Source organism: Leucoraja erinacea, chromosome 26 (assembly GCF_028641065.1).
Source record: "Leucoraja erinacea ecotype New England chromosome 26, Leri_hhj_1, whole genome shotgun sequence".
NCBI classification, from domain to species: Eukaryota; Metazoa; Chordata; class Chondrichthyes; order Rajiformes; family Rajidae; genus Leucoraja; species Leucoraja erinaceus.
In genome coordinates this window covers 23725549-23753484 of record NC_073402.1, presented here as the reverse complement: position 1 = coordinate 23753484, position 27936 = coordinate 23725549, and the positions used below count along the sequence as shown (strand labels likewise).

General features: G+C 44.3%; 1 protein-coding gene across 1 annotated transcript in view; it reads right to left on the bottom strand.

Annotated features, from left to right (window-relative positions):
* The window catches only part of LOC129709831 (beta/gamma crystallin domain-containing protein 2-like), a 75315-nt gene extending 48528 nt beyond the window's left edge, over positions 1–26787 (bottom strand). Inside the window, exons 1-2 of the mRNA XM_055656440.1 lie at positions 26512–26787; positions 24085–24217 (exon numbers count right to left, since the gene is read on the bottom strand). Of these exons, the coding sequence (XP_055512415.1) occupies positions 24085–24217; positions 26512–26681 (303 nt within the window). The 5' untranslated portion in view covers positions 26682–26787. The remainder of the gene's footprint in view (positions 1–24084; positions 24218–26511) is intronic.
* Between the last annotated feature and the right edge of the window lie 1149 nt (positions 26788–27936).

Below are 27936 nucleotides of genomic sequence, written 5' to 3'. Positions count from 1 at the left end.
ATCTATCCCAACCAAGTTACTGACACCAATATATATATATAACTATTACTATTGTATGGCACTACTGTAAATAATTATCTTAATAGTTACCTGTTTAAATTTGAGGCTGCTCCTTTAAATACACTTCTTACCTTTAAAACTTGGATGAACTTTTATCGACAACAGCTTTAGAGAGTCTTGATATATCTTTCAGTTAATGTTCTTGGGATAACTACAAGCCTCTAATGCGAGTTTTGTCGTCAGAATGCCGGAATGATGTCTAGGACTGTGGGTGTAATCTTTTTGGGAGGGGCCTGTGATCTTGACGGGGTATATTGTGAAGTTTCCAAGTTAATTCTTAATCCTTGTTTAGTGTTCGCCCACATGTCATGATCGGCCAATCCAGCTGCCATTCTGTTAACCTGGTGCTTTATAATGCAATAAAATGTTCTCCGTACTGCCTGTGGCAATAAATATAATCCACTTTAATAATCCACCTATAAATCCACCTTTAATCAGCATTAATTTCAATCGGGAGTTTACTGTGGTTATCATCATGGCCATATACATCCCACCACAGGCTAATGCTAACCCAGCACTAGCACAGCTGCACTCGGCCATCAGTAAGCAGCAGGATGCTCACCCCAACGGTGCCTTCATTGTTGCAGGGGACTTTAACCAGGTCGACCTACGAGCCACACTCCGCAAATTCCACCAGCATGTGCAGTGCCCTACCAGGGGCTCAAACACACTGGATAAAGTGTACACCAACATCAAGGACGCTTACAGAGCTCTCCCCTGCCCATCCCTGGGACAATCCGATCACCTCTCACTGTTTCTACTGCCTGCATACAAACCCCTCATCCGCAAGACCAAACCTGCAATAAGGACGGTCAAAATATGGCCCGAGGACGCCACCCTACAACTCCAGGACTGCTTTGATCGCACCGACTGGGACCTGTTTGAACAACAGGCTACCAGTGGTACAGAGGTAGACTTGGAGGAGTACACATCCACTGTGCTCTCCTACATCAACTGCTGTGTGGAGACTGTCACAGTGGACAAGCAAATAAAGATGTTCCCAAACCGGAAACCCTGGATGAACAAGGAGGTTCAGAATCTGCTAAGGGCACGCAACAATGCCTTTAAATCCAGGGACACTTCTGCCTACAGTGCGGCCAGGTCGAACCTGAACAAAGGCATAAAAAAGGCCAAAGACATCCACAGGCAAAGGGTGGAAGACCACTTCAATACCGCGGACACCAGAAGCATGTGGCAGGGTGTCAGGGACATCAATGACTACAAGAGCAGCCCAGCCTGCCCCCACGGTGATATCACACTGGCCAACGAACTGAACACTTTCTTTGCCCGGTTCGAAACTGGCAACACCACCAGTAGTGGAATTACCCCGGCCATGGCGGAGGGACAGGCCTTATCACTGAGCACTCAGGAGGTACAGTGCGCTCTGCGTAGGATCAATCCACGCAAGGCTGCAGGCCCGGATGGAGTCCAGGGAAGGGTACTAAAGGACTGAGCTGTACAGCTGGCGGAGGTATTCACGAGAATCTTTAACCTGTCTCTATCTCTGGCAATAGTCCCCAAGTGCCTGAAAACAGCCACCATAGTGCCGGTGCCGAAAATGTCCAAAGTCACCAACCTGAACGACTACCGCCAGTTTGCCCTAACTCCAATCCCAATGAAGTGATTCGAAAGGCTGGTCCTCTCCCATATCATATCCAGCATCCCTGCCTCACTGGACTCTCATCAATTTGCATACAGGGCAAATAGATCAACAGAGGATGCCATCTCTCTGGCTCTTCACACTGTCCTGACTCACCTGGACAGACAGGGCACGTACGTGAGGATGCTCTTCGTTGACTATAGCTCTGCATTCAATACGGTCATCCCCACCAAGCTCACCACCAAACTCCACCAGCTAGGCCTCAGCTCGCTGATATGCGATTGGATCCTGAACTTTCTGACGGAGCGACCGCAGGCAGTGAGACTGGGCCCGCACCTGTCCTCCACTATCACCCTGAGCACCGGCACACCACAGGGCTGTGTACTAAGCCCCATGCTCTACTCCCTCGTCACTTACGACTGTGTTCCTGCATTCGACACCAACACCATCGTGAAGTTTGCAGATGACACACCAGTGATCGGGCTGATCACCAACGGTGATGAAACAAACTACAGAGCGGAGGTGCAGAACCTGGCGGACTGGTGCGCATGTAACAACTTGTCACTAAACACCTCCAAGACCAAGGAGCTGATTATTGACTTCAGGAGATCCCATAATGGAGAATCCGCCCCAATCTCCATCTACGGGGACAGTGTGGAGAGAGTGTCCAGCTTTAAGTTTCTGGGCACTCACATTTCAGAGGACCTCACATGGTTCACCAACACCGCTGCGTTGGTCAAGAAGGCACAGCAACGACTGTTCTTCCTGAGGACATTAAAAAAGACTGGTCTGCCCCAACAGCTGCTGACAACGTTTTACCGCTGCACCACAGAGAGCATATTAACGTATGGCATCTCTGTGTGGTATCTCAGTTGCACGGAGGCGGAGAGGAGAGCTCTTCAGCGTGTCGTCCACAGAGCGCAGAGGATCATTGGGACAGAGCTACCAGCTTTGGAGGGCATCTACCACACACGGTGCCTCAAGAACACCGTCAGCATCCATAAAGACTCCTCACACCCCTGTAACGGTCTGTTCGAACTACTTCCGTCCGGCAGACGTTACAAGGCCTTCTACGCCCGAACCTCCAGACTCAGAAACAGCTTTATTCCCAGAGCTATAGCGGCTCTGAACCGGCCCTGCTGAGTGCCCCCCACCCCCCCCTGGACTGTCTCCCTCGGATGGTCACGACACACAGCTTATTTATTTATTTTACTTTTCTTTTTCATCGGTTGGAGCTGCATACTAAATCTCGTTACACTGACGTGCAATGACAATAAAATATATTATTATTATTATTATTATTAATCCTCCACAGGATTGAAAAATTATTTCCAATGCAGGTTTAGACAACCAGTTTGTCAGACCCATACAGTGATATACTGGTGGTAAATTACAGCAAATCAAGACTTAATTTCACCACTTACACTGGTGTTTACCACCTATTTCTTTCTTTCCTCCTCCAGGATTCCCTTGGATGCATTTATGCCATTCTTCTCAATCACCTAAGGCTCTTGCAATTCATTCTAATGGGATTCCAATTTTTTTTTTAAATGAGAAAAATAGATATTAATAAGCCTGTTAGATAACAGGTAGAAAACTGTGTCTAATTTTAGCTGCATAAAGGATGCAAAGATGATGGTGCACAAACAAAGTCCAAGAACCAGGGCTTTAGTTAAGTTATCAGAAGAATATGAGATCTTGTTAAATGTGTTAAGGGTATGAAGAACGTGGATAGAGGTGTTAAAAATAATTCTGTAGATATGGTGGTTTATTTTGAAATATGATGCTTAGAGGCAGGTTCAAATGTAAACTCAGTTACTCAAAAGGTCAATAATGGTGATCATGAAACTATAGGATCATTACTAAACAAATATCGAGTTCACTAATGTAATTTAGCAGCAACAATCAAACTCTGCCAGGTAAGGATTTTCTTCCCTAGCAATTGATGATCAATAACAAAATAAAATATTATATATATATCTTTTATTGGAGAGTTGCCTGGACCTAAGGTGGGATCAAGTGCATCCCCGGAGGATATGAAAAATATATATATAATCCCATTTATAATCCAATTACCAGCACGGAAAGCAGTCACATCTGTGTGGCCATCCTCAATGATTTCTCCCTTCTAGTCCGTAGGACGGCCTGGAACACATAATCTGGAGCGAAGGAATAGGTGACCCTGGTCCCAAGTGGGGAAGAAGAAAGGAAGACCTGCGCTCAGACCATTAACCCTCCATTGGAAACTACCCTGAGGTGCCCATCAATATATATATATATATATATATATATATAAACACAACTCCAGACTCTAATGTGCTGCCTCCTCAGTTCAGCGGCATTTATGAATGGACTGTCAGCAATGACTGCATTCTATATGCAGAAATTAAGCAATAAAGTTTTCAACGGACACAAGGTGCTGAAAAAATTAAACGGGTTAGGCAGCATCTCTGGAGAACATGGTTAGGTGACGATTGGATGGGGGGGCAGGTCTGAAGAAGGGCCTCAAACCAAAATGCTACCTGTCTTGTTCTCCAGAGATGCTGCCTAACCCGTTGAGTTACCCCAGCACATTGTGTCCTATTGTGTAAAGCAGCATCTGCAGCTCCTTGTTCTTTACAAGTTATCAAAGGATTTGCAGCGGCAGGTGAGGATTTCGAACTTTGTTTTCCATGAACTAGCAATTGATGAGTCAATAACAAAATTTAAAATATTCATGATCGTTATCAAAAGAATGAATTGGAAAAAGTTAAAGGAATCTTTTAGTTGGAGAGTTGCCTGGACCTGGGAAATACAAGCAACGGTTTGGGGGAACAGCCTTGAACATGGAAGATGATAAATATTTGAAACAGACACAGCATGGGATGAGACAACGGAGTGAGAATAATTGGAGTTGCTGCTAATCATGGACTTCACTGGCCAACATTTATTGCCTAACCCTTATTACCCTCAAGCAAGTGAAAGTAAGACACCATGTGTCTAGATGTCACAATAGGACTTCCAAGCCCCATCCTACATTTCATGTCCCTGAAGTCGACAATTCTAATACAAATGCATTCTTAAAATTTGATGCCCTTTCAACCTCCTACTATCTTCTTGCCTCTCTTCAAAACCTTGGATCAGTCTTTTTAATTGGGAACCTCCTGATTCCTGGCACCTCTGCTCAGAGGCATGTTGCAGCTTGTGGTGCTCCCGTTTCTTCAAGTCCAAGTTTGGCGGTGAAGTCCCAGTGAGTAGCTGCAAGGTATGTTATATACGGACTTGCTGCAGCCAGCGTTGTTCACGGAGGGAGGTGGCACATTAGATCCTAATCAAATAATCACTTTGACCTGTTTGCTGTCATGTACTTTTGTATCGTTACAACAGCAGGTGCTTGTATCGTTACAACGTGCCGGCGGATGAGGAGCGAGCGGAGCCCGGCGGCCCGGACACGGATAGCGGGGTGAGATGGAGAGAGAGAGAGATAGAGAGGGGGGCCCGCCCAGAGTTGAACAGTAGGTGTCCTGCCTTGGCCGGAGGCCCCCATAGACCTCAAGGCCCTAAGATTAAGCTTGTCTAGCTTATAGGTAAATCCGGCCCTAGGTGCAGCAGCATCTATTGAGCGAAGGAAATGGGCAACGATTTGGGCCGAAACGTTGCCTATTTCCTTCGCTCCATAGATGCTGCTGCACCCGCTGAGTTTCTCCAGCATTTTTGTGTACCTACAGAGGGGGAGATGTTGTTCCCGAGTTTGGTGTGTGTGCTTTCAAGCTTCTGTATCTTCTGCCAGATGGGAGCTGGGAGATTAATGAATAACCGGGACCAATCTGATTACGTTGGCTGCTTTTCCAAGGCAGCGTGAAGTGTAAATGAAGTAAAGGGTGAGAAGTCTGGCCTGAGTGGCGGACTGGGCTTCTTCAACAACTCCTTGCAATTTCTTGTAGTCTTGGGCGAAGCTGTTCCCAAACAAAGCTGTGAAGCAACCTAGCAGTGTGCTCCCTCTGGAGCTTCTATAGATGTTGGTGAGAGTCATAGGAGACATGCTGAATTTCCTCAGTCTCCTCAGGAAGTTGAGGTGTCGGCTGTCGCATCAATGAGGTTGGTCCAAGACAGACCACTGGTAATATTAACGCCACGGTACTTGAAGCTGTCAACCATTTGTTGATTTGTAGCCGTGGTAAAATCTACGGGAAGACAGGATCTGGAACATTCAGCCTCACTGCACAGACAGCACCCGTGATCAGGGTCAAACCTGGTTCTTTAGCTCTGTGAGACAGCAGCTCTACTCGCTGTGCTGAAATGTTGTTGCAAAAATGGAACACATCATGAAGTAACCAGTTGAAGTATGGTTACTCCAAATCAAATAGTAGAGTTTCAGAATATGCATTCCACACTTCAGTGTGTGGACATTTGCACTGACCCACCCACCCTATCTCACTGGGACATGCCCTCCTTTGCCCGAGGTGAATGAACCATACCTTCAGTTGTACACGATTTTCATGCAGACCACAGTGACCAGTGTAAAGACTACAGGTTTTCAGCTGAGTCGTGCTGCAGCAGTGGTGTGGAGGGTGACTCTGTACTATCAGCAGAATACTATCAGGCTGGGAAAGCACGTGGTGAAATATTGCACCGAAGGAGGAAGCAAGCACAATTCATTCTTTAGCTTTTGTTGATAGTTACAGAGTGGATACGGGGCATTCACTGCCTCATCGTAGCTTTGGGTGTTTCATTCTGAGAACCTCCGTGTGGAATGAGCTTAGGTTTGCATCCACTTTATCAGGAATCCAACAGGCTTGGAACCACCTCCCAGCCAGCCCAGGTTCACTTGAAGTGACATTATAGAGACTTGCCATCTACTTGGCCATTGTGTATATATGATCAGGTTTCCCTGTCTGCCTACCTGGACACAAAGATTAACAAACCTCCCGTGGAGTAAGTCAATACCATGTAAATGAATCAGTCGCCAAACTGCGCTGTGATTACAATGCTGCTCCAATATTGGTCTCTTTAGCATCCACAAATTACAAGGCACACCACAAGTGCCGTTCCTCCACATTAGCGGTCCCCAAACTCTGGGATAGCTCCGGCATTAATCCCACCACCTCGCTTTCTCACTCAAAGAGGCTCCGTAATATTTCACTCATTTTCCAAGCTTGTGATTGCTTGTCCGAAAATATCTTCTCTTGTAGCTTAGTGTCAAACACTGATCATTTTTTGATAAATGGGCAAAGTCTTAATATTAATGCAAGCAATTGTTGCTGTTCACTGTCAGACAGGAGGCTGATGCTTTATCCATCAATAAAACTCTCAAACATAAATTCACCCCATATTTATTTGTGGTTTCAGGTCTACACAGACTGTCAGCACCATCTCCTCCACGTCTCTCAAGCAAAATGCCAATCTTAAGAATGTGCCGCAATATCAGGAATATGCAAAAAGTTAAAATCAACCTCTAGGAGATGTTACAGAGATGAGGAGGAGTGAAGCAATAGAGAGATTTGAAAATTAGAACATGCATAAGGGCGGCACAGTGGCTCAGCTGGTAGAGCTGCTGCTCACCGCGCCGGGTTCAATCCTGACCTCGGGTGCTGGCTGTGTGGAGTTTGCATGATCTCCCTGTGACTGTGTGGGTTTAGACCCACATCCCTGAGACACGCAGGTTTGTAGGTTAATTGGCCTCCGTAAATTGCCCCTTGTGCATATGGAATGGATGAGAGAGTGGGATAACATCGAACTAGTATGAACGTGTGATCGATTATCGGTGGGCCGATAGGGTCTGTTTCCATGCTGTTAAAGCGGTTAAACTGGGAGCCAGTGTTGTTTCAGGGCATGGGTAGTGGATGAACATCATCTGCTGGCCGCTGTCAAGCAATAGGCCAATTACAGGCTAATTGTTGCTCCATGAGTTCACTTAGTTTAGTTTAGAGATACAGCGCGGAAGCAGGCCCTTCGGCCCACTGAGTTCGTACTGACCGCACATTAACCTACACACTATCCTACACACAATAGGGACAATTTACAATCATACCAAGCCAGTTAACCTACAAACCTGTACATCTTTGCAGTGTGGGAAGAAAACGGAGGTGACTCACTTGGTTGACATTTAAAAATGCTGTGCTCTGTAAGCTTCATATAATCCATCTTGTGAATGAAAACAACTTCATCAGAATCTTTTCAGGGCATTAGGGTGTTGCCGGTTAATTGGTGCCTTGTGAATTGATTGTGCGCTCTGATATCCCTGCCAAAGTTGTATTCCAAACCTCTCAAGGTTGTGCTGAAGGGAAGATAACCTTTATAGTTTTCCTGACAGCTGCATCATGTTTACAAGAACAAGGAGGCCACTATAACTGATTGCATAGCCCGGCATGTTTCCAGCATGTTTTCTGCTATTAGGCCAATCAGAAAAGGAGGCCCTAACATTTTTGCTGCAGTTAGTGAAGAGCTATATTAATCAATATTCGCCTTTCTGGATTTAGATAAGAATATGTTCTAAGTCTTGAGCACTAAACTGGACTCGCAGATCTGGAGGGAACGTTTCATTGCCAGAGATATCTTGTTCAGTCCATTTCCATTGGGAAAGAGCACTAAGGGATTCCAATTAATAGTTTTCTGAAAGTGGCAAGGCCTTAAGTAAGGGTGGTTACAAAGGCATAGGGCATGCTTTCCTTCATGGGTTTGGGCATAGAATATAAAATCTGCTGTTACATTGAAACTTCACAAAACACTGGTCAAACCTTAATTGGGGCATTGTGCACAGTTTTGGTCACCACACTATTGAAAATATGTGGTTGCACTGGGTAGAGAGTGCTGAGGTGATCCATCTGAAGAAGGGTCTCAACCAGAAATGTCACCTATTCTTTTTCCAGAAATGCTGCCTGACCCACTGAGTTACTCCAGAATTTTGTGTATTTTTTCAATCAGGATATTGCCTGAATTGGAGGGGTTTAATAATGGAGGTAAATTTAATGCATTTCGTTGTCTCTGTACTGTATACTGACAATGACAATTAAAATTGAATCTGAATCTGAATCTGAATCTGAAATTTCATGGTTGGGTCCATTTTATCCCGGAGCAAAGGAGGGTGGTGACCCGATAGAGGTATATATAAAAAAATGTAAAACATAAATTGGGAAGAAAGTTGGAAGCTTTTCCTATGGGATAGTGGGGATAAATTTAAGGTGAGAGCAAGGAATTCTAAAAGAGATCGGAGGTCAAAGTTTATTTTTATAGTGGTTGATATCTAAAACTTGCTGCCAGAATAAGTGATGAAATCAGGTACGATCATTATGTTTAAGAGACATTTGGACAGAAACTTGAATAGGCAAATTACAGTAGGATGCGGTCCTAGTGTAGACATATGGGATTCATTTAAATAGGCATAAAGGTAAGCATGGATATGGTGGGCTGAAGGGCCTGTTTCTGTACTGTACAACTCTACAACTGTATATCAGAGATGTGAGTCATCAGTTGAAAAGATCAGAACAAATAGATTTGTTTATTATCGTCATTTGGAGCAAGGTACAGTGAAACGTTTTTGTTCAATCCATTCAAATCAGATATAACACACAAATACAATACTACACACGACCACAAACAAACCAAACACAAGCACTAAAGGTAGAGCAAAGAGAATGATACAGAGTGCACAATATAGTTCCCAGTATTTTACATAAACGGGTCTGGAGAAAAAGTCCAATGCCCATGAAGTAATTTGATCTTGTTTGAAAGTTGGAATTTGAATGTTGGATATTGAAGGTTTGGACGTCTCAATTGGAAGTTGCCTCTACCCAGAGTGGCGATAAAAATAATCATTTCCAGGTCTTCTCACATCCATTCAGAAATTTGACAGGACACTTGTGGAAGTAATTTATTGTTGCCTGCCAGACATGAATTTGTGCCAGTCCTTCTTGCTATTCCCTTCCCAATGTATCAAAGGACACCAGAACAAGCTGAACTGAAAGCCAGTTTGAAGTTGTAGGCAGGGTAGTTCCTGTCAACCAGATGTCTTTATCAACCAAAGGGTGTAAAGCAATTAAAAACAAATGCCAAAGTATGTGTTCTTTGCAGCTGAAGTTACCGCTGACAATAGTGGAGACTTTAGAGATACAGCGCAGAAACAGGTCCTTCAGCAACCGAGTCTGCACCGACTAGCGATCACCCGCACACTAGCATTATCCTACACACTTGGGCCAATTTAGAATTTTACCAAAGCAAATTAAACTACAAACCTGTACGTCTTTAGTTTGTGGGACGAAACCGGACCACTCAGAGAAAATCCACACAGTCTCAGGGAGAACGTACAAACTCCGTACAGACAGTAGCCACAGTCAGGATCGAACCCGGATTCCTGGCGCTGTAAGGCAACAACTCAACTGCTGTGCCACCGTGCCGCCCCAAGTCATTGAAATGGAGGATACACAAGAAGCCAGAAGTAGAATAATATGGCAATCGTGGAGCAGTAAGGACTGAAGCTCGGGAGAATGGTGAATACAACGGATATCTTCATAAAGATGAGAAAATAGAAAGGAACTGCCACGACTATTATCGGTCAACAAGCACACAAGACCAAGGGTGAGAAAGGCTCGGGTGGGGGCTAGAACATGGAAAGGAGAGCCTATTTGTGGAGGATGCTAGCTCAGAAAAATTGGATTAGTGGCTGGTGGATGAACCACTGAGAGCACCTGGTCTTAAACGTTTTTTGATATTATACAAGTACCTGTACTAATAAACACCATGTTCTAAAATGCTGAGCTGTGCGATTTCCTCTTGTGGCTGACATTACTCAACAGGTTATCCAGTTTGGGCATGTTGTTCACCATTGCCCTGAGCATTTAGAGAACTGGGAATGTTGACAGATTCTATAAATGCCAGTAATTTGGCTGCATGCTAGTGGCATTAGACCAAGTTTAGCCCAACACCCATTTTTGACAATAGCCCCGGATGCAGAACCCCTTTGCAACTCATTAAGCAGCCATGCACCATTGTTCTGAATGTTTTTTATAGCATTGAGTTTCTTGGCTGAGAATTCAAACTATCACCTGGCAAGCAATAGCAGAAAAATTGTCACACAAGTTCCTACCGGTATTTAAGCTCCATCTTTATTAACATCTACAATTCAAATTAATCTCCTACATAATTCTCACACAATTGCATAAAAGTAAACTTTCATTTCTTTCTTCACTTATTTTATCCGGGTCCATCTAAATGCATGCACGAGTCCAGTGACAGAAACAAGAATGTCCTGAGGAAGGACATTATTGCCATAGAGGGAGTGCAGAGACGGTTCACCAGACTGATTCCTGGGATGTCAGGACTGTCTTATGAAGAAAGACTGGATAGACTTGGTTTATACTCTCTAGAATTTAGAAGATTGAGAGGGGATCTTATAGAAACTTACAAAATTCTTAAGGGGTTGTGGAACAGGCTAGATGCAGGAAGATTGTTCCCGATGTTGGGGAAGTCCAGGACAAGGGGTCACAGCTTAAGGATAAAGGGGAAATCCTTTAAACCGAGATGAGAAGAACTTTTTTCACGCAGAGAGTGGTGAATCTCTGGAACTCTCTGCCACAGAGGGTAGTTGAGGCCAGTTCATTGGCTATATTTAAGAGGGAGTTAGATGTGGCCCTTGTGGCTAAGGGGATCAGGGGGTATGGAGAGAAGGCAGGTACGGGATACTGAGTTGGATGATCAGCCATGATCATATTGAATGGCGGTGCAGGCTCGAAGGGGCCGAATGGCCTACTCCTGCACCTAATTTCTATGTTTCTATGTTTTTGCCGGAATTCAGTAAGGAAGGAGATTCATTTTTAAATGTGGGAAAGCAAAGAGGGAAAAATATAAACAAATTATTTCTGCTGCTTATGATTGAATTTTACACTTAGTTTGAGGAATAGGACGGGTCCAAGACTTAAGAGCTTGTCCCACGAGCATGCGACTGCATGCGGCGAGCGCGAACTAACGTGGTCGCTTGAGCCGTACGGCCTCGCGGGTCCGGTCCCACTTCGATCGCCGGAGCCGTATGGAGTTGTGCGGAGCTGGTCCCGACATCGCGCAGGGCTCCGAAAAACTGACACTGTCCAAAAATCCCGCGCGGCAACGGCCTGTCGGCCCGCAGCCGCATTGAGGCCATGCGCACCGCCTCGACGGGCGTACGCAGCGTCTCGACGGCGTACGCAGCATCTGGACACCTTACGCAGCGTCTTGACGGCGTACGCCTAGCGCGTGGCATTGCGCGATGACGTCACTGCCCGGCGTGCCGTTGCGTGATGACATAACCGCCCGACGCCGTGTGACGTCCAAATTCAGTCGGCCTGCTTCCTGCCCAGCTGATTGGTGAGTATGATGTCGGGACCAGCTCCATATGGCTCCGCGGTTGGAAGTGGGACCGGCCCCGCGGGGCCGTACGCCTCAAGCCACCACGTTTGGTCGCGCTCGCCTCATGCAGTCGCATGCTGGTGGGACAGGCCCTTAATATTTCAAACGAAAATATGGGCAAACATGAAGGCATAAGAGTAGTACTAACTGGATGGCATGGTGGCACAGCGGTAGAATTACAGTCTTACAGTGCGAGACCCAGGTTCATTCCTGACTATGGCCACTGTCTGTGCGTGATTTGTACGTTTACCCCATGACCACGTGGGTTTTCCCTATGTGCTCCCGTTTCCTCCCACACTTCAGACATACAGGTTTGTAGGTTAATTGACTTCGGTAAAATCGTAAATTGTGCCTAGTTTGTAGGTTAGTGTTGGTGTCCAGGGATTGCTGGTCGGCGCACACTCGGTGGGCCAAAAAAACCTGTTTCCATGCTGTATCTCCAAACTAAACTAAAGTGAACTGGCAAATTAGATGAAGTGAGCGCTCAGTCAAAATGCAGTGGCAGGCTTTCAGATGCAGATATTGGAAAGATTTCATTTAAAAAGAAAGATTCCTAGAGGAGAACCAACTATCTGTGGTTAAACAAAAACAGTTGGTGATAACAAACATCAGTTTGGGTAGGCGAGGCCTATCAATAAGGCAATCGGGAGTATGGAGGAATGTAGAGAGGATGTTACAAGTAGATCGATCATAATCGTATTGAATGATGGAACAGTTACAAGGAATAGAACGATCTGACCTTGCATACATATTATTCAAATGTAAGCATGTACCCATGCAAAGAAATTAGTTGGAAACTCATGAGGAAATGTTTTTAAATTATTCATTCATGTGATATGGACATTGCTAAAAGGCCAGCAGCAATTGAGCAAATGACGGGCTCAATATCTTTCAAAGGTTCAATTATTGTCACATACACCAATTGGTGTAGTGAAATTCTAGTTGACATTGCAGCACACTAATAATCCAACACAACATTAAAGAAGAATTTGACATTAAACATAAAAACATCCCCCCCACAATGGTTCCCACTGTGAGGGAAGGAACAAACTTCTTCTTGTTCACCCATGGTCGGGGCCTATTGAGACCTCCGCAGTCTCTGCTGTTGTTAGTATTCTGAAGAATGGTCTCGACCCGAAACATCAACCATTCATTCTCTCCTGTGGTGCTGCCTGTCCCACTGAGTTACTTCAGCATTTTGTGTCTACCTTAGAGATTCATCTGTCAGAATAGGTTTAATAAATCTTCCCCTGGCAGCTTACATGACAGTGTTAGCATTCCAAAGTAAGAGATTCAGGTAAGTGAGCAAGGCATATAGAGAGGGAGGTCTGGGCCTTGTTTAGTTGCAAACAAATAGGTGATGATTGATTTGACCTGGGAAAAGCAGATGGGGAGGAGGAATGGGAAATAAAAACTGATCAACTTTCATTGAAGACAGCGGAACTATTAATTGGAGCATTTCTGTAAGATGAGCCACTCTTAATGGTGAAGCTTTAGTTTGTTGGCTCCTATTCTTTAAGCAATCACCTGTCACCCAATGACAATGAAGCAGGAGATTTAGTCTATGACAATGAATCGTCCCTTTGTGAATCTGAAGAGACTTGTTTGTGTGTAAACCCTTCAAGTGAACTATATTGATGAGACTGCCCTGAAGCATATCCATCTGGCGATTAGCTGAACATAATAATGCTGAAAGTTTTTAATACATCCTGTAGCATGGCAAAGGCTCATATCAACAGCTTGTTTTCTTACGTCAGCATGGAACAGCTCCCAAAGCTTCCTGGCTTCCAGTTATTTGTTTAGAGGCCTGATGGGTTTCCACCCAAGGGTGTTAGCTCTTCCTGATTTACGAAGACTGGTCACCATTTAATACAGCGCGGAAACAGGCCCTTCGGTCTGCCGACTCTGCACCGACCAGCGATCTCCGTACACGAGCACTATCGTACACAGACAGCGGGGACAATTTACAATCTTTATCAAAGCCAATTAAGCTACAAACCTTTACGCCTGTGAAGTGTGGGAGGAAACCGGAGCAGCCGGGGAAAACTTATGCGGTTACGGGAAGGACATAAACCCAGTACAGACAGCACCTGTAGTCAGGATCGAACCAGGGTCTCTGCAGCTGTAAGACAGCAACTCTACCGCTGCGCCACCCCATTCAAGAATTATTTCAAGAACAACTTAAAGTTGTTAAGTGTTAAAATATTTGAAGGCAATGGATCATTAGCATTTGACACTAAGGAGACATCAGATCAGGAACTAATAGATTGGTATCTGTCTTGGTTAATTGTCACATGCACTAAAATACAGTGAAAAATGTTGTTTTATGTGATTTGCAGGCAGATCATACCATGCATCCGATAGGTAGTGCAAAAAGAGAAAGGGAACCAAAGTGCAATATGTAGGGTTACAGCGACAAAAAAAAGTACAGATTTAAAAAAAACCCGCTATAGTGAAAGGCATAGATTTTAATAACTATCTTTGAAGACAAACATAGAAACATAGAAATTAGGTGCAGGAGTAGGCCATTCGGCCCTTCGTGCCTGCACCGCCATTCAATATGATCATGGCTGATCATCCAACTCAGTATCCCGTACCTGCCTTCTCTCCATACCCTCCGATCCCCTCAGCCACAAGGGCCACATCTAACTCCCTCTTAAATATAGCCAATGAGCTGGCCTCGACTACCCTCTGTGGCAGAGAGTTCCAGAGATTCACCACTCTCTGTGTGAAAAAAGTTCTTCTCATCTCGGTTTTAAAGGATTTTCCCCTTATCCTTAAGCTGTGACCCTTGTCCTGGACTTCCCCAACATCGGGAGCAATCTTCCTGCATCTAGCCTGTCCCAACGTTCCCCCTTAAGAATTTTGTAAGTTTCTATAAGATCCCCTCTCAATCTCCTAAATTCTAGAGAGTATAAACCAAGTCTATCCAGTCTTTCTTCATAAGACAGCACCGCATTCAATATGATCATGGCTGATCAATCCAACTCAGTATCCCGTCTGCCTTCTCTCCATACCCCTGATCCCCATTCAAGGGCCTGACATCCCAGGAATCAGTCTGGTGAACCTTCTCTGCACTCCCTCTATGGCAATAATGTGGGTGATCTGAGGGGTTTGAGAAAATAAATTGATGGGTGAGGTGATCTGATCCTACTCTGATTTTCTTGAACTTTCTTTTGATTTATGCTGCTGGCATGGTAAATAATTGGATCAGGAAAGAAGTATTCGGAGCTCAAAATAGCAGGTTATAAACAAAAGGGTGCAACAAGATAAGATTGTTAGTCGCACAATGAAGGCTACACCCAGGGGCAGTTATTGTGCTTCAAGTACGAGAATTTTACATTCAGTTTGAGGCATAGAAAGATGGGTCCAACGCTAATATTTTAAACTTAAATATAGGCAGTCACGAAGACAAGAAGGGAGAGTTTGCTAAAGTGAACTGGCAAATTAGGTGGTGAGCAGCCAGCCAGAGTGCAGCGACTGACTTTGAGCGATCTTTCAGAACGCAAATACATTCAATTCCAAGGAGAAAACCCACTATCTAAGTTAACCAAAAAAGTTAAAGTTGGGGTCAAACTTAAAGAGAAACCACATCATTGTGGAAATGCGAGGCAAATATCTTTGCGAGAATAATGCCTTTGGAATTTGCTTTCTCAGTGCTGTTGAACCCGAGTCTTTAAATATTTTGAAGGCAGAGATAAATAGATTATTGATAAGGGGGTGAAAGGCTACTGGGAGTAGGCAGGAACGTAGAGGTGATGTTGCAATAAGATCAGTCATAATCATAATGAATGACAGAGAATTCCAAGGAATACAATAATCCAATCTTGCACATATACATAATAACATTATTCATATATTGGTATGTACATATGCAAAGAATTTCAGTTTTAAATACAGGAGCAAGTGTTTATATTATTAATTGATGCGATGTGGACATTGGTAAATGGCCAGAAGTTATTGAGCAAATGACTGTGAGCAGATTTTTTTCCTTTCTCTGTTGTTGTTGTTGTTAGTATTGTGAAATTATTGCCATCATACCAATAGTTGACAAGTCCCTAGGTTCTGACCCAGCATTAACAAAGGAATGGGGATTTCTGGATGCAGTCCAACTTAGAGAGAAACCTGCACTTGGCAGTAACATTCTTGTGTGCACACCAACATTGTCATTCTAGGTGGTGGAAGCTTTCAGTTTGGGAAGTGCTGACTGAAGAAATCTATTACAGACTGTTGCATTCCAGTGTTGAAGATACAAGCCAAGATACATTTATTTGTCACATGTGCCAGATGGCACAGTGTGATCGCCATACAGCCATACATTAAATTAAACAACACATGATAGATTTAAACATAAGTATGTAGGGAGATGTACACAACCAATGATAAATGGTGTACAAATTAAGCAAGCTGCTTTGTCCTGAATTATGACACTACCTAGAGGATGGTTGAAAATTGAGGGTAGACGAGAATAGACTTGGGCATGGCATGAATCTGGAAATCACTGTTTTAAGTAACAGGAGTAATACAGTTATCATAACGGAACCTCATTTTAGTCAAATTTGCAATGGGACAAGGCTATTTTAGATCGCACATTGCACATTGAGAAAGGGTACAGTTGGTAATTTGGACTATTGGATAATTTAGAGCAGCACTGTGACAGAGTTTCCGCCTTGCAGCACCAGAGACCTGGATTTGAACCTGACTATGGGTGTTGTATGTAGGGAGATTATACGTTCTCCCCATGACCATTTGGGTTTTCTCCAGGTGCTCCGGTTTTATCACACACTCCAAAGACGTACAGGTTTGTAGGTTAGTTGGCATCTATAAATTGTACATTGTCCGTAGAGTGTACAACAGTGCTATGGTGTGGGGCGATCACTGGTCGGCACACTCAATGGGCTGAATGGCCTGTTTTTGCGCTAAATCTCTAAACTAAAGACTAAAAAAGGGCAAGTTTGACATAAACAGATTAGAGCACAATAGAAATTTGCACTCTTAAAAGTGAAACAACTGTTTCAGAAACTAAGGTCTTACAAAATGAAACCACGGAGATACGAGGAGAGAATTGGCGGTGGATAACTAAGAAAAAGATTCTAGGCATAGGGATGAAATCCTCCCCCAAGTTGTTTCTTGGTGTGGATATGAACAAATTACAGTACCCTCTCCTCTCTCAGCACTTTATTAGATCAATAGATAAGGAGTTAATAGGATTGAATTGTATATCATCCATAAAATAAAAATCTCTGGGTCAAAAGCTTAAATTAACCCTCGGCATCTAATTCCTTATTGCAGAGGGTTTACCAGATTTCATCTATACTCTGGGGGTGGGAGATTGCAACCTTCACATGGCCCGCCCTGTTTCGACGAATGCAATCAAATAGAACAAGTTGTCCTACAGCTTTAGGCTGTGCACGCCTTACGCAAGAAGAAGAAGATCTATACTCTGAAAAATATGTTTCTGAATTACCCTTTTAAATATAAACTCAAATATATTGTGCCTCCGTATGCCTAACCATTTGGAATGGAGAATAAACATGACACCTTTCTGACTTAATTGTAGTGGTACAAATTTGCCCTCTCGTGTATAAATTAATGGGAAACCTTTTAAAGACAAGATGAAGTCTGTTTCTGAAGTTTATTCTTTGACTCCAATGGAACTGGATTTTAGAAGTGCTGTTTATTCCAACATTCTTCATTCAGTACACACAACAGTACAGACAACAAATTCTACTCCCAGCTATAGATCAGCAGTAAATGGAAAATTGATCCAAGGCAAACATTCATCAGATAATAGATTCCACTTGCAATTGAGGCGCTATTGATCAATAACTCTCGACACAAGGAACAAATGCAGACTTATCAATGGGGCATAGCAAATCTTAGAATGCGTTTAATGCCCTTGCGGGCTGTTTTGTCCCATACGTCAGCATGGGCATAATGGACCGAATGGCCAGTTTCTGTTATGCCCCTGTCCCACTTAGGAAACCTGAACGGAAACCTCTGGAGACTTTGCACCCCACCCAAGGTTTCTGTGCAGTTCCCGGAGGTTTTTGTCAGTCTCCCTACCTGCTTCCACTACCTGCAAGCTCCGGCAACCACCTGCACCCTCTGGGAACGTGCAAATCTCATTTTTGTTGTGTGAACTTGTGTGCAACATTGACTGCCATATTTCCAATGTGATAATCTTGGCTACAAATCAAAAGTATTTAATTGACTGGAAAGTGCAATGGAACGTTCAGAAAGGGAAAATTCAAATCTCATTTTCCCATGCATTAGGTGATCATAATAGCAAAATATCAACTTGCCTCTTTACAACTAATTTCTCCCAAAGTGCTTTACAGGAGAATTAGACAGAATTGGGGACATACCATGCAAGGAGTTAGTCGTAAAGCAACAGAATTTTGGGCAAAGGAGTAAGTTAGGAGCGAGAAGATCTCTGGATAGAAGGAATGGGTGACATTTCGGGTCGCGACGGTTCTTCAGACCGAAACGTCACCAATTTCTTCTATCCAGGGATGCTGCCTGTCCTGCCGAGTTACTCCAGCATTTTGTGTCTAACTTTGGTTTAAACCAGCATCTGCAGTTCCTTCCTACAACATTAGGAGATGGAAGGTTGGTTTGTTCTGCCAAATTATTTAATTGAACACTTGTGAAGAAGGCTCCCAACCCGAGACATCACCTGTCCATTCCCTCCTCAGATGCTGTCCGACCCACTGAGTTTCCCCAGCACTTTGTGTTTTGCCTTGTGAAGCCATTATTTGAGGCCTGACTCAATTTGCCAAACTCTAGCCTCATTTCAATTTAGTTTATTGTCTTATTTCATTAGATTTTGTTACATGCTATCCTCAGCAGAAAGTCAATACATGATTACAATTGAGTCATTTACCATGTATAGATATGTGATAAGGGAATAACGTTTAGTGCAAGGTAAAGCTAGCAAAGACTGATCAAGGATAGTCAGAGGGTCACCAAAGAGGTAGATGGTAGTTCATCCATCTTATCAAACAGCTTGGACCTCATTTATAGTCCACTTCCATGTCTGTCCACACAAAAGCATATACACCTTCCAGACCGTAGGAACATGTATCAACGAGCGACCATTAGTGCTCCCGTGTATGAATTAGAATGATATCTGTCAGCATTACATCTCCATCGCCCATTAATCACCATTGAATGCTCCTGTTATTGCCCGAATTGCATCATATTTCATAATTATAATTATAAGCGGTAATTGGTTTCTTCAGCAAGTTGGCGTGACAATCCAAAGTTAGGGTGTGGAGATATTAACTGATGCACGAATTGACAAGTGCTCAATTACAGCGCTGCATAAACAGATCATGTTTCCACCCCTGCAACATTGATAGATTACAATCCAGCTCCTGCTCATCCGTTGCCAAAATCCACGTTCCTGCTTTTGTTACCATGGATCAGGGCCCATCCAGTTCATTCCTTGCCGGCCTGACATTTCACCCTCGAGCAACACAAGCTGATCCAAAAAGCTGTCATCCATGGACAGGTACATGAATAGGAAAGGTTTAGACAGATAAGGGCCAGATGCAGGCGCATTGGTCCAGCTCGGATGTGACACGTTGTCGGCAGGTCCAAAGGGCCCATTTGCTGTGCAACTCCAAATTCCACAAACATTCATCCACCAACCTAGATTGGTTCCCATTCTAACACCACTTCAATTTTGAAGTACATCAATTCAATCTTTGAACATTGATTTCTCACAATTTTGTTAGTCCTTGCTGTCTCCTCCCCTTCCTCAGCCCTCCTGCTGTCTCCTCTCATCCCCCAGCCTTCGGGCTCCTCCTCCTTTTTCCTTTCTTCTCCCCGCCCCCCCACAGTCTGAAGAAGGGTTTCGGCCCGAAACTTTGCCTATTTCCTTCGCTCCATAGATGCTGCTGCACCCGCTGAGTTTCTCCAGCTTTTTTGTGTACCTACTTCAATTTAGTTTGGTTTAGTTTACAGAAAGCACGGAAACAGGCCATTCGAACCACCGAGTCCACGCTGAGCAACGATCCCCACAGACTAACACTATCCTACACACACATCGAGGGACAATTTACAGTTTTACCAAAAGCCAATTAACCTACAAACCTGCACGTCTTTGGAGTGTGGGAGGAAATCGGAGCACCCTGAGAAAACCCATGCAGGTCATGGGGAGAGCATACAAACTCCGTACAGACAGCACCTGTGGACAGGTTCAAACCCGGGTATCCGATGCTGCAAGGCAGCAACTCTACTGCTGCACCACTGCAAAGTTCTGTTTCACATTTTTGAATCTCTTGCTTTTTCTGTAACGTCCTTCAAGAACACGATCCCTGTGACCCTACACATGCGTTTAAACCCAGTGTACATCCTTCGTCTATAGTGGCCACACGTTCATGATGTCCGATCTACTGAGTGTTTCCAGCATGTCCTATATATCCTCTCTTCAAACGTACATGCCAATTTGGTTTTCTTAAATAAGGGCGGCAGGATGGCACAGGGGTAGAGTTGCTGCCTTACAGCGCCGGAGACCTGGGTTCAATCCAGACTATACGATGCTGTATGTACGGAGTTTGTACGTTCGCTCCATGAACTGCAAGGGCTTTCTCCGAAATCTTCGGTTTTCTCCCACACTCCAAAGACGTACAGGTATGTAGGTAAATTGGCTTGGTAAATGTAAAAAATGTCCCTACTGTGTGTAGGTTAGTGTTGATGTGCAGGGATCGCTGCTAGGCGTGGACCCAGTGGGCCAAAGGGCCTGTTTCTGTGCTGTATTTCTAAACTAAAACTAAATAGTGTTTTTTCCCCCCACGTTGAAGACACTGGAAAGTACAACTTGTGCTGAGGCAGATCATATACTGATACATAATAAAGATTTAGGGCGACATCTAGTGGTTCAGTGCAAGATGCAAAATCAGGTTCAAAAATTAGAGATCACAAAATGTTGGAGTAACTCAACAAGTCAGATGGCATCGCTGGAGAAAAGCGATAGATGACGTTTCGAGTTGAGACCCTTCTTCAGACTGAGAGTCAGGGGAAAGGGAAACGAGATAGAGACAGTGATGTAGAGAGATATAGAACAAATTAATGAAAGATATGCAAAAAAAGTAACAATGATGAAGGGAACAGGCCATTGTTGGCTGTGGCCTAGGTGAAAATGAGTTATAGACAATGAGACTCAACAAGACGGCTTTGAACCTGGTACAGCAACTTGGGTGGGGAGTGACAGAATGCAAGGGTTACTTGAAGTTAGAGAGATCAAATTTCAAACTGCTAGGTTGTAAGCTGCCCAAGCGAAATATAAGATGGTGCTCCTCCAATTTGCATTTGGCCTCACTCTGACAATGGAGAAAGCCCATGGACAAAAAGATCAGTGTGGGACTGGGAAGGGATATTAAAGTGTTTGGCAACCAGGAGATCAAGTAGGCCCAGGCGGACTGAGTGAAGGTGGTCAGCGAAACAATCGCCTAGTCTATGTTTGGTCTCACCGAGGTATAAGAGTCCACACCTTGAACAATGGCTACAGTAGATGAGGTTGGAGGAGGTGCAAGTTAACCTCGCCTAACTTGAAAGGACTGTCAGGGTCCCTGGACAGAGTTGATGGAGGAGGTATAGCAGGGGAAGGTATCTGCGGAGGGGATTGTTTGGGTGGGAAAGGATGAGTTAACCAGGGAGTTGTGGAGGGATAATAACTTAAATACAACATACAGTCCATTAGAGAGGCTGAAGTAACAAAGGTGCTGTGAAGTGTTTCAACCCAGACTGGGAGGAGGACAGTTTCACGTGCTCCCTTATATGAAACAGGTTATCCTCTGGAGTTGTGAATATCTACAGCCTCCAGCTAGTACAGAATCATTCCAAACTGTATTGGACACCATTGGGTTGGAGATGGGTTTAAAAAAGATAATGTTTATTGGTTTTCGTCAAGGAGAACTCTCTGGTTTCTACTTTCCATTTCTCATCAACCCTTCCCATTTGTTACTCTCTCTCCAACTAACAGACCTCTTGTGGGGCCAAAGAGACTTTGGAGTTTCAACTGATCAAAGTTAGTTCAAAGTTGGTACATATACTGAGATACAGTGAAACAGTTTGTGTGCAAACCAGTCAGTGGAAGACAATACATGTTTACTTTCAAGCCATCCACAGAGTACAGATACACTGTGACCTCCAACAACAGCACCTCCAGCAGTGGAGCACTCCCGAGGTACTGCATCTAGTCCCAGTGGGGAGAGAAACCGAGTCATTGCTTCAGGTCAATGATAGAAGATTCAAGAAGATTCAAGAAATTTATTGCCATGTCAACAAGTTGATATGAATGCGTCTTGGTTCGCTCTCAGACAGATACAATACAGTACAATATAACCACCACATACACCACAATAAATAATACAGACAATACCGTACGAAGGACAATATATACAGGAAGGACAGTACCCAGCAGCGTCATATTAAGCATAAGTGCAAGTGCAAAAGAAAGTGCAAAGTGATTAGTGCAAATTCAAATATCTGATGGCTTGGAGGTAGGTGCTGACTCTGAAGCGAGATGTTTTACTTTTAATGCTTCTATATCTCCTTCCTGATGGGAGGAGATTAAAGAGGTAATGTGCCGGGTGAAAGTGATCTGCTATGATTTTTTTGGCCTTTCTGGTGAGTCTTGTTGAGTAAAGTGATGTCACTGAGGGAAGTCTGCTGCAACCGATGATCTTAGAAGCTCGGCGCACTATTCTCTCCAGCCGAATCTTATCCTGCGAGGTTGTGTGACCATACCAGACAAGCATAGAGAATGTGAGGTTACACAGAAAAGCTGGAGAAACTCAGCGGGTGCAGCAGCATCTATGGAGCGAAGGAAATAGGCAACGTTTCGGGCCGAAACCCTTCTTCAGACTGAAACCCGCTGAGTTTCTCCAGCTTTTCTGTGTAACCTTCGATTCTCCAGCATCTGCAGTTCCCTCTTAAACAACATAGAGAATGTGAGTATGCTTTCTATGGTAGACCTATAGAAGTGGGTCATGGCTGGTCGACCGACCCTGAATTTTTTAAGCTGCCGCAGGAAGTAGAGTCGCTGGTGGCACTTACTGATTATGAGACTGGTGTTGAGCTCCCATGATAGGGATTGATGTATGGTGGTCCCGAGGAACTTAAAGCAGGTGACCCTCTCAACCACCTCTCCATTGATGAAGAGAGGGAGGAGGGGGGTGGCCCTCTTTCTGAAATCAACAACCAGCTCCTTAGTTTTTGAGATGTTAAGTATGAGGTTGTTGTTCTCACACCATCTTACTAGCTCCTCTACTTCACTACGGTAAACGGTTTTGATGTTATTAGTAATAAGACCTGCCACAGATGTGTCATCTGCAAACTTAAATAACAAGACAGAGTCAGAGTGTGAACAGCAAAAATGTGTGTATACAGAGTACAGAAGAGGTGATAAAACGCAACCCTGGGGGGCGCCGATGTTCAGGAACCTAGCCAGTGAGACATGGTTACCAATTTTTACCACCTGTTTTCTGTCACATAGAAAGCTATAGATCCATTTACATAGAGATGAGTTGACCCCCAGTTCCTGTAAAGTGTGTATCAACTTTACAGGAACGATGGTATTGAAAGCGGATCATAAGAGATATCTCTTATGATGAGATATTCTCAGTTCAACTAAAACTATTTACTTGCTCCTCTCTGCATAGATGATGCCCGACCCGCTGAGTGTTCCTGCATGTACTGTTTTACCTCTTGACCAAGCAAAACAGAGTTAATATTTCAAGTTCATGGTGGGACTAGAATTCATAAACATTCTGACAGAGACCCATGGCCAACAAACTCCATTGTTAAAGGTGAATGTCTGCACCAGTCAGACCTGCATTGAAAGTCATCACCAGCCTCACAGGACAGATGGTCATCTCCTGGGCCTAGTTGAGGGTGGGATGAGACACAGATGGTGCATGAATTTACTCCTCCAAGACCTCTTCTAAAGGAGCCAAATCTGCAGCAATTTTAAAAAGGCATTTTCTTTGGGGTCCAAAAAAAATCCTCTTTGCCCATTGAGACTGCAGCTTTATTCATCTATTGTCCAATTTCCTCACCTCTGATTTTATAAATGAGTTCCCTCCAGAAACATCCTCCGACTCCATTGATTTAGTCATTCCAGGTGAAGGCTCCAAATGATTTTGTTGCAAACTCTCAGACGTCGGGTTCCTCCGGCTCCATTCAAAATACCTGAATGAAACAAAATGGAAAAAAAAATCTTAAAACGTTCCATCCCATGGAAAGGCGTGTTTCCATGCTGTATCTCTAAACTAAACCAAAGATTTCACCAAATGCAGTTTCCAGTGTCTCAGCTTAACAAAGGTGTTTGATTGAATGGATGGAGATTTTTTTTTTACTGACGAGTGTGGATAACTTGAACATAACATAATTGGCCAAGGAATAGGAGGCCAAATGCAGATTAAAAAATAATATGTATAACGAAACATAATGAATTGTTATCAATAAGAAGGCACTACATGAAAGAGTACTCAAAGCATATAGATACATACAAAATAGGTGCAGGAATAGGCCATTCGGCCCTCTGAGCCATATGGTCATGGCCGATCATCCAGAATCAGTATCCCGTTCCTGCTTTTTCCCCATATTCCTTGGTTCCGTTAGTCCTAAAGGCCACATCCAACTCTCTCGAATACATCCAGCGAATTTGTCCTCCACTGCCTCCTGTGGCAGAATCCCACAGATTCACAACTCTCTGGGGCCGCAACTATTCATAATATATATTAATTATTTAGTTGATGGGATTAAAAGTAATACCAGCAAATTTTGCAGACGACACAAAGCTGGGTGGCAGTGTGAACTGCAAAGAGGATGCTAGGAGGTTGTAGGGTGACTTGGACAGGTTGAGTGAGTGGGCAGATACATGGCAGATGCAGTATAATGTAGATAAATGTGAGGTGATCCTCTATGGCGGCAAGAACAAGGAGACAGATTATTATCTCAATGGTGTCAGATTAGGAAAAGGGGAAGTGCAACGAGACCTGGGTGTCCTTGTACACCAGTCATTGAAAGTAAACATGCAGGTACAGCAGGCAGTGAAGAAAGCTAATGGCATGTTGGCCTTCATAATGAGAGGATTTGAGTATAGGAATAAAGAGGTCTTTCTGCAGTTGTACAGGGCCCTGGTGAGACCACATCTGGAGTATTGTGTGCAGTTTTGGTCTCCTAATTTGAGGAAGGACTTCCTTGTTATTGAGGCAGTACAGCGCAGGTTCACAGAGTTAATCCCTAGGGTGGCGAGATGGTCATGTGAGGAAAGATTGGAAAGACTGGGCTTGTAATTACAGGAATTTAGAAGAATGAGAGGGAATCTTATAGAAACATATAAAATTAGAAAAGGACTGGACAAGTTAGATGCAGGAAAAAAAATCCCAATATTTTGGGAGTCCAGAACCAAGAGCCACAGTCCAAGAATAAAGGGGAGGCCATGTAAAACTGAAATGAGAAAAAACGTTTACACCCAGAGAGTTGTGAATTTGTGGAATTCTCTACCACAGTAGGTAGAGGCCAATTCACTGGATTAATTCAAAAGAGTTAGATACTCTCCCCCTACCAACCCTCACGGTCCCTCAGATCCACATCAGCCGGTCTCCTCTCCATCCACAAGTCCAACCTCCGCAGTTTTGGGGACAGAGCCTTCTCCAGGGCAGCCCCCAGGCTCTGGAACTCCCTCCCCCAACTGATCTGCAATTCCGTGTCCCTCACTATCTTCCGGTCCTGCCTCAAGACCCATCTCTTCACCTCTGCCTATCCTTAGCCCCTCGTCCCCCTCCCTTTTCATCTGTGCTTGAATTGCCTCATATTGTGTTTTGAACTGAATTCTGTCTTTAATTTGTATACTAGTCATGTCTCTACTATTTATTTCATTCCCTTACATGTTTTTCCTCTACTTGCTAATTTTTTGTAAGGAGTCCTTGGGACTCTTGAAAGGCGCCCATAAATAACATTTATTATTATTATTATTAGATAGAGCTTTAGGGGCTAGTGGAATTAAAGGACATGGGGAGAAAGCAGCACGGGCTACTGATTGTGGATGATCAACCATGATCACAATGAATGGCGATGCAGGCTCGAAAGGCCAAATGGCATCCTCCTGCACATATTTTCTATGTTTCTACGTTTCTATGTTTTCTATGGGACAGGCAGCATCTACGGATACGTTACCCTTCCTTATCTCTGTGTCTCCCTCCCCCCCGACTCTCAGTCTGAAGAAGGGTCTCGACCCGAAACGTCACCCATTCCTTCTATCCAGAGGTGCTGCCTGTCCCGGCTTTTAGTGATTTCCCAAGGCAACCTACATCTCCCTCCTTGGGTTCCAATTTGTCATCTGGATTGCAGTCAGCATTGACGTGCTATATTTGAGTCACGTCACATAATTAACCTGGGCGATCTTGGCACTTTAACGGGTCGGAATCCCCCTTTCCCAGCTGAGCAGAGAAGTACCCGGGCATGAAATGACTCGTTACCGTAGCGTTCCCACTGGCTGACTGGCAGTTCCTTCTGCTCCTCGCATCATCTCCTCTCCTCCCATCTGCTTCTCGCCCCATTCCCCTTCCCCGTCGCATTCCTCCAAGCTGCTCTCACATATGGAGAACAGTTTCGCGGTCGACTTCTGCACAGAAGCCCTCCTGGGCATGGCGGAGGTTTCAACAGACCCTTTGGACGGTGATCAACTCTTCTTTTCTTCGGACGAGCGGACGGGAGGACAGGTGCAACACACCGGGAGCTCAGACCACACACAGCGCGGGGCTACACCCACTCACTGTCCACTATCTGCAAGTTAAACAAGAGAGGGAGGGAACTGGGCAAACAGACGCAAACTGAGGCGGAATGGTTGTAAACCTCGTGGCAATAAATGAGTTATTTAAATGTGAAGTCGAGACCATGTAACAGGTGTGCCCGGTTTAACATTGAACTGGACAAAAGTGCTGGAGAAACTCAGCGGGTGCAGCAGCAGCATCTATGGAGCGAAGGAACGTGAAACGTTGCCTATTTCCTTCGCTCCATAGATGCTGCTGCACCCGCTGAGTTTCTCCAGCACTTTTGTATACCTTCGATTTTCCGGCATCTGCAGTTCCTCCTTAAACTCTTTAACATTGAACTTACTCGGTGTGCTTTTAGAGAGGCTGGGACTAAAAGGGAAAATGTGACACTTTCTTTACAGCGCCGGAGGTTCTTCGCGTTTTCTTAGTAAACATTCCCGATAAAGCTCGGCTCGATATGGAGCAATGTCTTAACTAAACCAGGCATTGCTGGCTGCAATTCACAGAAACTGGCCCTTCGGCCCACGCTGTTGGACCGGCCATTTTATATCCACTAACCCTACCTGGACCTATTTTATCCCCCCTTATTCCCATCAAACTATCGCCTGGCCCTAACACACGAGGGGCAATTTTCAGAGGCCAATTAATGTTCTAATGTACGCCATCCCTTCCTCCCTCCCTTGACTTTGTTTACTTGACTCTTTCTCCTGAGCCCGAGCTGAACTATCTCTCCCCTCCATCTCTACCCACATTCCTAAACAATTCACACTTAGTCAATCTTCTGGCAACCCAATTCACAACTCTAATAGGGGGGTTGCACGTAAGGTCACTGGGTCATAGGGCTTGACACACGGAGCCACTCAATCCATCTGCAGGACATCCGTAACTTCCAGTATATGTTGTTAATGCAAGAAACGCGTACTTTCCTACCTGTTAAAAACCGCCAAAACGTTGAATGTTTGCGCTGTAAAAAATTGTGGAAGTCGGGGTAAGTGTGAGAGACATGTACCCAACTTCAGAATTCCAAAAGTGAAGCGAAATGAAGGTAAAGAGAAGTGAGAACTGAAGGGACAACAACAGCTAAAGTGCTTGGTGAACATTGGCCGTGCAGATATCGGAATTGAAAAT